Source organism: Rhagoletis zephyria, unplaced genomic scaffold (genome assembly GCF_001687245.7).
Source record: "Rhagoletis zephyria isolate East Lansing unplaced genomic scaffold, Rhagoletis_zephyria_1.1 Rzeph_scaffold_18315, whole genome shotgun sequence".
NCBI lineage: Eukaryota > Metazoa > Arthropoda > Insecta > Diptera > Tephritidae > Rhagoletis > Rhagoletis zephyria.
In genome coordinates, this window is record NW_016175376.1 from 1 (window position 1) to 10076 (window position 10076).

A 10076-nucleotide genomic window follows, 5' to 3' on the forward strand; every position below is an offset into this window, starting at 1 on the left:
CGTTGATTAAAAGCGGCAAACTCAAGAATTCGCAACGACTAAGAAGTAGAAACGACGAAAGTAAGGAAGGAAGGAAGAAAGGAAGCAAACACAAAAAGTGAAGAAAAAAACACACAAATAAAAGAACACCCATCAAATATTACTCAGGATGTCGAAACTCGTAAGTGGTTGATTGAATTGAAGAAAGGACTTTTTATGCGCGCATAAACACACACACACACACACACACACACACACATGCACACGCTTCAATAAACTAGTTATGTATTGAATTCTTTATATTCTTGCAGTTGTTGTTGCTACTGCTGATTGCTGTATGCGCTGCTTGCGTAACAGCTAAAGCTGAACCCCAACAAGTCGCTTTAGCTGCGCCTGTTGCTGTCGCTACTGCTCCTGTGGTGGCCGCCGCCGCCGCCGCCCCATACGTAGCAGCTGCATACACTACTTCTCCATATGCTGCAGCTGCACCCGCGCCTGCCCCTGTAGCCACCACCACCGCTTTTGGCATACCACCATACGCTGCATACTCATCACCCTACGCTGCGTATACGTCACCTTATGTCGCCTCACCTTATGCCGCCGCATACCCAGCTGCCGCCGCATACACTAATGCTCCATTGAACTCCGCGGTCGCCAGTCAACGTGTCGATGTACAGAGCAATTACTATGCAACACCAGTGATAGCTGCTGCTGCCTCACCTGCCAAGTTGGTCGCACCCAGCTTAGCTGCTTTTGTTGCGCCTGCTGCACCAGCTGCACCTGCTGCTGCATACTCGGCACCCATAGCTGCCGCTTACACAGCTGCTGCTGCTCCTGCTCCCATACCCGCTGCTGTAGCTGCTTATACAGCGCCTTCCGTTGCATCCATAGCTCCAGCTCGCTATGTTGCCCCTGCCGCATCGGTAATAGCTCCTGCTCCAATTGCTGCAGCACCAGCTAAGCTCGTTGCACCAAGTGTTGTTGTCTAAGCTGTGCTCACATGCACATACGGGTATGTATGTATGTATGCATGTATATGCGTAGCTACTAAACCGATAAATACATATTTGGCAAATACGTGAATGTTCTTCAGTAGCGCTTTAAGTTGACACCTGTTAACCTCCCCAGCCATTTTTGCTTTTGTCTTTTACTTCTATGTACCAGTACGTTCGAGTATTTCATTTATTAATATTGCAAGTAACTGAATAAAAGGAGAAGAAATATGCTCATAAAATCGCTAGTAAATTGTTTAAAGTACTTCTCGCACAAAGTTATTTGCTGGTGAGTGTGTACTCAGCAGTGAGAAATGTGAATTTATTCATAAAAGCACTAGCTGTTTATTTTAAATTTCGCAACTGGTTTCGAAATGGGTTTAAGTGCTTTGCGAACAAAATCTGCCAACTTTGCCAAGGTCTCTTCAAAAACTGGCGGTGATAATAAAATGAGATGTCTGTTGATGGGTTTCAAGAGTTTCTCCGGCTGTCTTTGAGGAACGAAGCGCATTTTTCACAAATTTTCGGAGTTTTTCTTATTTTCTTATTCGAGATTTTGCGGGTATCTTTTGGGAATATTCTCAAATTTTTTAAAACAATTTTCGGGACTCTTCGTGTTTTATTTTTCTCTGTGACTGTTTGAGAGTAAGCTTTCAGAATTTTTGTTATTTTTTATTTTTTTTTCGGATTTCACTTGGATTTTCTACCTTTTTTAAGAAATTTTCGGGACTCTTCGTCTTTTGTTTTGCTCTGTGACTGTGTACGCATTTCTTGGACTTTTTTCAGGAATATTAGGCATTTTTTCGTAAGCTTTCAGAATTTTTTTAAATTTATTTTTCGGGACTTTTCGTGTTTTATTTTGCTCTCTGTGACTGTTTAATAGCTTCTCGGAATTTTTTCAGGAATATTCGGGATTTTTTCGTATGTTTTCGGAATTTTTATTATTTTATTATTTAAAATTTTTCGGGTATCTTTTGGGAATCCTCTAACTTTTTAAAGCATCTTTCGGGACTCTTAGTGTTTATTTTGCTCTGTGACTGTTTAAGTGTTTCTTGGGTTTTTTCAGGAATATTCCGCATTTTTTCGTAAGTTTTCGGAATTGCTCTTATTTTATTTTTCCTTATTTCTTTGAATTGGCTAACTCTTTTTTAAGAAATTTTCGGGACTTTTCGTGTTTTAGCGAGCAAAATGTGATTGTTTAGGAGTTTCTTGGGATTTTTTCAGGAATATTCGGCATTTTTTCGTAAGCTTTCGGAAATTTTCTTATTTTATTTTTCCAGGTTATGCGGGGTCTTCTAGGATTTTTTTTTAACTTTTTTTGGAAATTTTTAGGACTTTTACGTGTTTTATTTTGATCTGTGGCTGTTTAAGTGCTTCTTGGAATTACAACAGGAATACTCGGAATTTTTCGTAAGCTTTCGGAATTGTTCTTATTTTATTTTTCCAGATTTTTTGCCAACTTTTAGGATTTGCTCAGGATTTTTTTATATTTTTTTTTTTGGTAATTTTCGGATCTCTTCGACTTTTACTTTTCGGTATCTCTCGAAAAGTTTTTTGATTACAGTTCCAAAAGTGCATTAAAATCGTAATTTGAATAACCAAAATATAAAAATCTAACATTTAAATACTTTTCTGCTTAACGATTTAATAGGAAAGCTTTTATTTTTATTATTTTTCGTTCTTTTTTTCGAAACTTTATACAATTTTCTTGTTTTTTTCTGGAATTATACGCATTTGTTCGTAAGTTCTCGGAATTGCCCGTATTCGATATCTCCAGATTTTTTGTTATCATTTGGGAATTTTTTGAGGACCTTGGTGATTTATTTTCATAAGTTTTCGGTATTCTTCTTGTTTTATTTTTCGTGAATTCTCTGCATATTTTTTGGAATTTTGTGAATTTTTTCGGTATCTTTCAGGTCTAAAAATGCATTTAAATCACAACTTGGCTTTTTATGAGTAGCCGGAAAATAAAAAACAAAAATTATTATTAAATAATTTTCTGCTCGAAAATTTGTCAGGAAAGCTTTACTTTTTTTTTGCATTTTCGGATGTTTTTGGGAGCCTATTCAGATTTTCGTGTAATTTTATCCCGGACGGATTGGGCTTTCGCAATTTTTCGGGATTGTAATTAATTTACTTATCGGACCTCCTCGGTACTTTCCAAAATTTTTGGGAGTTTTCGGGATTCATCGTGTGGCATTTTGCGGCACTTTCCCGGATTTTTAGGTATTCTTCATTTTAATTTTCATTATTTTTTCGCGAATTTTGGGACTTTTCAGGTCCAAAAATATTGAGTTTCGCGATCGTTTGTAATTTTTTCGGGACTTTCCAAAGCTTTCTTGGGAGGTTTCGGGATCTATTGCGTTTATTTAGCCATGCTTTGCATTTTATTTTCGGATTTTTCGGGTCCTTTCGGAAGTTTGGTGATTTTTCAAGTAAAAAAAAATTTATTCATAAGTTTGCGTTTTATGAATCCCGAAAAATAAATGTTATGGAATTATACTATCCCGATCCTTCCGATCCTTTACAGAATATCGCCAGTTTTCGAAATATACCATTATAAGGAAAATTATTTAAGAGTCATTTTTTAAAACTGTCCTACTCAGGACTAGTACTGTCCCTCAAAATTGCATTATCTTCATGATAATCTACCATTAAACTAACCATCTACATATTATCGACTTACTTGTATTAGAATGTGACTGCCTTGTTGGGAATTTGTTGAAATTCTTCCTTTGCATTTTTGTTGTTGTTGAGGTATTGTCATGCGCTTAGAGTAGATAGAATGCGAACGTGGAGTTATGGTCATTTCTCTTAAAGGCACTTCATAATACCAATGAAGATGAACATGATTACACATATATATATATATATATAAATAGATATGTGTACATTAGATCGTACCACCTTACAAGCAAACAAAGTATTTTGGCAAGGCAAATTCGATTTCTTTTCTTCGCCAGACCTCGGAGTCGCCTTTTGACATTTTTCGTTGATATCTACATACTGCTATACAATTTTTTTTAATAGTTATACTGAAATAATCGAAAAACTTCAATTTCATGACATTAGGGTGGTACGTTAGGGTGATAAGAACCGACATCTGGCTAAGTACTAGAACGCACAGTGGGAGAAATAACGAAAAAAGTTGGACAATATTCAACATGAAGGGTATTCACGATCCATTGCATACTGTCTAGCAAGGTGCATAGATAGCGTAAATAGCATGATTGGCTAATTTTGTTGTTGTTTGAACACTAGTGGATGAAAAAGTTAAGGCACACCTTTTTTGTATCTTATTCACTAGAGCAGTTTGAATTTGCTATTCTCACTAAAAATTGTGCTGCTTTTCTCATTGGCTCTAAAATTGTCCTTCGGAAATTTTATTTAAAAATAGTGGTTAAAGCACTTAATTATTTTTTTGCGAGATAGAGAGCGTTTCTGACGGTATCTCAAATGATCCAAGTCATTAAATTTAAATTTTTGACACAAGTAATTATATCTAAAAATTTTTTGTAATAGCTGTCTCAAAAAAATAATATATATAAGTATATAAGAATATTTTTGATTTGATTGTTGAAAAAGTTGTGATCGCGAGAGATCGGGCTATTCTAATAACAAAACCAACGTACTTCAAGTATGCAAAAAGAAGGTGTACAGATTCGTCCGAGTTCTGTTGTAATTCACGATTAAATAGCGCGATAAAATAATAACAGTGCTCATTGTGTTGTGTGGAAAACTTACACATGGCAACACCCATTTTGGTGCGGCAAATGTTAAAGCTGTTTTGGATAGCCTTTCTTGTGCTGATTACAAATCCGTAAGTATAAAGTTTCGATCAGGTCAGGATTTTGAGAAAAACGAGGTCAAAGTGTCAAAAAATACTGCGATTTTTGCAATATTTTAGGAGCTCTAGAAAAGAAAGAAAACGTGATAAAACCTCTCACTTAGGCTTAAATTAAATCTAGAAATCTCGGCTACTGTCGCTGAAAATACCATCCCTGCACCTTAATCTGATGGTCACTTATAGTCATATTTGTGGAACGGGGTACTTGAAGTCAATGAACTTTGAAAAAAAACAAAAAAAAAACAAATACTTTAGAACCCGACTATAACGAACGAACGAATTGGTTTTTTCTGGTACGGTCTAATGTACAAGTATGCATACATACATAAGTGCATAGATATGCGCAATACATATATATATATATGTATATATAAATGTATGTATGTTCTTAAATATTTCAACCTTAAGCATAGAGCCAGCAATGCGGCCGAAGGAGAACGCATAAATGGTAGTAGTGGCAGCGGTCTAAACTTTGCTCTTCCATCAGAGATCTTAGATTTGGCTAAAAACTTTGGTTTTATTGATAATAGACTTGGGACAACGTGTTGAAGGGGCGAAGAAGTTTAAGTCATCAAGTAAATTTTTCCTCTCTACAAAGAAATGGTAATAAATATTTCACAATAGAGCATCGCTAAGTATGTACTCGTATACATGCACATAAATACCGTGTTCTTGTGCGTATTTTACTTGTTTGCTGTGCAATTTAAATTTGCTGCAAATAGTTTAAAAAATTTAACAAGATGAATTTTTATTTCTGCTTTTTTTGTCTTAAATTTTCACTAGAAGAAATTTGTCTAAAATGTCTTTGAGACTGATTCTGAGTACATATCACTACTATGGTTTAAGATGAATGGCAAAAAATCGTACCTTTTTCTCACGATGGACTATGTCCTAGGATTACGAGATCTTAACGGGAATTACTTTGGCAAATATTGGTTGTCGGGAGTCTTTCGGTCTCATGCGCAAATCTGTGTAGCTCCGAGCATCCTGAGGGAAGAACTATATTTGTCTGCACTGAAGATACTGGCTGCCTTAGTTTGGAAAACGACAGAAATCCAGAATGCTTTTCGTGCTCGTAATTCTGGTTTAGTAGCCAGTTGCCGGCAAGTGAAAAATCACAGGAGGGTGAGAAATTAGCAGTTGTGGCCATTCACGAAAAGTTAATGTACCACCGACAAAAATACCGGTAACAAAACAGATAAAGTTATAAAATTTTCGAATCAAAATTGATAAAAATATTGATAAAATGTCGAAAAAAGTAAATAAAAAATATCGATAACAAAATCGATAAAAAATATCGATAACAAAATCCATAACAATATCGATAACCAAATCGACAAAAATATCGCTAACAAAATCGATAAAAATACCGATAGCAAAATCGAACAAAATATCGATATCAAAATCAATAACAAAATCGAAATCAATAAAAATATCGATAAAAATATCCATAACAAAAAAGATAAAGTTATCGAAAACAAATTCGAAAAAAATGTAGATAGCAAAATCGATAACAATAAGGTTTTGCTGTGGGACCCCTATTCACTCCATATTCAGAACGCTCCGCATTTGGTTGGCTGGATCCCTTCTTGATTGAAAATTTAATTTTCCTTTCACAGACTAGATACAAAGACAAAAACAGAAAAATAAATAAATACTTTGACTCCCTACTCACTCCTTATTCGGAGCGCTCCGAAAACTCTCACTCGAGGTGTTGGTGTGCGAGTCCCTTATGAGTCGTTGAGAGCGTTCGGCTTTTGGCTAGCTGGTCTGTGGCTGAATGCTTGGGTTTGTCTTCTATAAAAAAAAACGTATACAATTAGAATCACCAACAAGCTACTCAGCTACTGGTAATCCATTAAAAGATTCGGGCTAGGTTAGTTGGGCTGTAGACCATAGCAGAACAAAAGTTTGCCGCACACCCCTGAGTATGAAGTATATTTGCAAAGTAATTTCGAATTTTTATTTTTTTTTTGCCGAATTTAGGGTTGGGCTTTTAATCTTTTTCTCGTCATATCTTCAGCATTTACAATCGTATCATAAAGTATGACGTATTGATGGTTATGCCCCGAGGAAGCAATGTTTTCATTCCAAGTTCATTGACCTCAAATAGCACGTTCTAGTACTTCCCCACTAGATCTTCCTAACACCCTAAAATACCACCCTAATGCCAGTAATTTACAACTAAACAAAAAATATTAAACTTTTGCTAAGGAAGTATTTTGACTATTCCAGTAGAACTATTAAAAAAAAAACTAGTGAACCCGCATGGCGTTAAAACACCCAAAATTGTATTTCCAAAACTTAAAAACTATTCCAAATGTTAGTCAGAGTTATAGAAGAACAGTCTATTTTAATTTCGTCAAATTTCAAATCACCCAATACCGAGGAAAAAAGCTCTTAATTAAAAAACTAAAACTTTATCACCTACAGGCTAAGGTCTTTGATTTGACCTCTCATTTTTGAAATTGAATAATTTGAATGTAACTTTTTAAACACGTGGCAACCCTCTTCTAACATTCCAAATAATCAAACTTAAGATTTCTTAACATTCTTTCCTTTGACTATGGTATTTTTATATTTCATATACATACTGTTTTTTTATTAGTCAATTGAGTTGGACCTTTCAAATAGGATGCAGCCTCCTTCAAAAGGATTTTCAAGCTTAATCCTTGTTAACTCCCCTTCGCCGGATATTACGATACATATTTTAATTAACTGATGAATTAAGTGGAATGTGATTTTTCAAACATGTGGCAACCCCGCTAAATACAGTTCAGAAATAAAAAAATTTTCAAACCCCCTTCGATTGATATTTATTAATTATTTATTTAACTTATTAAATAACTTGAATTAATTTATATAAACAGGTGGCAACCCTCTTTGAACACATCAAAAATATTCTTAGCATTCAAACTAAATATTTCTTAACACCCCTTCGTTTCACATTCATATTTTGATATGTCATATAACGTGTATATAAGTAAACTAAATTCCACATTTAAGTCAGGTGGCAACCCTCTACAAAATATTTCAAAAAACTACCCGCTGAAACCCCTTCGATTGGCACCCATATGGCGATATGTACATATTTCTCTTACCTAATATGATTTTGTAAACCAGGCAGTAACCGTCCTATAGTTCAGCTAAGACACAAAGCTTTTCAAAACTATTTCGATTGATACCTATTTGGTAATAATTGATTTATTTTTTTTTTTAATAATCTGAATATAATTTTTTAAAAGGTGGCAACTCTTTTCAAAAATGTAAAATCTTATTGCACATCTACAGTCCCAGGCTTTTAATCTGACACCTCATTTCTGCAGATCGAACGAACGGTGCGGACATGATGGCATTGATTATTACGTAATTTTAGTCGAATTGTTTAACATGTGGCAACTCTTTTCGAAAAACTAAAATGAGTTTGCACATCTACAGACCAAATGCTTTAATTTGTCCTGGACAAAAAACCCTTAGCGTATTATATATATAGATTGTTGTTGCCGAATGTACATACATAGGTGTCACCAAAAACTGTAAAAGCCGGTCTATAGTTTCGACACTAAAATTTCATTTTTTTTCAAAATTTGCTAGCAAAAATACTTTAGTCTCAGAGGTGTAGGACGAACTTTTATTGTTTACTTGTAAGGTGTAACGGTCTATTGGGCAGCCTTAAGTAGAGTTCTTGACGACTCGCAGATCTTCATTATAAAGTACATCTGGTAAAATTTTCGAAACTTTTACGAATTCAGTCTTTGCATAGATTAATCAGCTCTTCGAGCAAAACGTATTCACCTATCTTTCAGTTATCCTTTCACATCTCGTAGTAGCTACCGACTTCGTGTTTTTGTGGCTCCAAACACGGACGGCGCGGCGTTTGAGCTTGTATGCTTCCGCAGCAGCCCATAAAATAAACTACACAAAAAAAGGTTTCTGGCACATAGTGTAGTTAATCTAATTTTGTTTCCACTATAAACAACTATCGCACAAAAGTTGCTACATAAATTTTTACATTTTACTATGTTATGGTGCTAAATCAAATTAAAAACCAGCAAATTAATTTAAATACTTTCTAATTAACTTTTATTATTATTACTTTGTCCATTTACATAGTAGTAACTAGACAACTTTGGCTGTGGCATAGTTTCGTACATAGTTGAGAATTTAGAGGAAAATTGCTGCTGCCGCTGCTGGAGCGGCATAATGGATGGATGGAGCTGGCAGTGGTGCAACTAAGGGTGTGGCAAGCCGTGCGATGGGAGCAGGAGCAGCTAGGAGCGGAGCAGCAGCAATACCGTTATATTGCCGAGCAATCACTTGGCTACTGGTGGCTGTAATGACTGGCGCTGCAGCGGCCAAAGCCACTGGAGCTGCAGCGAGCTGTGGTGCATGCAGGATGGCAGGCTTTGCTGTGACGCAAGCAACGATGGCAAAAATGACAATAGCCTGAAAAAAAAATTTTGATATCCATTAACACTGAAAGTGAATGCTTTTGGGCGTTGTCCTTCAAGGAACTTACGTATTTGAACATTTTGTAATTACTTAGCGATATAGTGCGGTAATTGTATTGCTGCTGTACGCGACTAACTGTATCGCACTCAATGTACGAGTAAAGTTTGTTTTGATTGCACAATGACAGACAATTTAATTCTGTTTTGAAGCGGGCAAGTGGCTTTTAATTTATTTCGCATCAGCTAGTTTGCTTACTCCTAATACATATAACTTATAGATTCTTTCACTAATTTGCATTAGATTATGTATGCTTTTAACGGTAATGTTATAGGAAAAAAAAATTAATAACTAACTATTGCTGTATTGCATACTAGGGTGGTTCAAAAAGTAAAGTCGGAAGATTAATGCTCTCTCAGATTTCTTATTCGTCCCCGCATTGCATTTGGGTTTTTTGGCGGACCTATAAAATATAGTTACTACGAAAAAATTTCTTGAAGAGAAACAGAGTTTTCCGATCGAAAAATATTGATTTAAAAAAATTCTATACCATTTCTACGAAAAGTTGTTTATTTTCCCATATAAAATTCATGGAAAACCTTAAACGCTCGAGCCACCTCTAAATATTTTTAGATTAAAAAAAATTAGGGATATTTTTTTCGGTATATAACAATCCTAGGGTGTGATAGCATAAATATTTCGATTATACTTTTTCATATGCATTTTTGGACCACCCTAGCGCATACATATGTAATTCTCTTGTAACTGACCAATGTCAACAAATCCGCCCGCTTTAAGTAGGTTTGCCT

The 10076-nt window shown here is 35.3% G+C and overlaps 2 protein-coding genes across 2 annotated transcripts; one reads left to right on the forward strand and one right to left on the reverse strand.

The window, feature by feature from the left end:
• Positions 1-290: 290 nt before the first annotated feature.
• On the forward strand, positions 291-968 carry LOC108380122 (cuticle protein 16.5-like; the record flags this gene model as incomplete). The annotated part of the gene is made up of 1 exon (XM_017636496.1): positions 291-968. A coding segment is annotated over one exon (678 nt), but the record flags the coding sequence as incomplete, so codon positions are not given.
• Positions 969-8982: 8014 nt separating this feature from the next.
• LOC108380124 (cuticle protein 16.5-like) lies at positions 8983-9349 on the reverse strand. Its single transcript, XM_017636497.1, has 2 exons — positions 9338-9349; positions 8983-9264 (listed from the first exon to the last, which is right to left on the reverse strand). Exons 1-2 carry the CDS (start codon positions 9347-9349, stop codon positions 8983-8985), a joined length of 294 nt encoding a protein of 97 aa, XP_017491986.1.
• Positions 9350-10076: the final 727 nt, after the last annotated feature.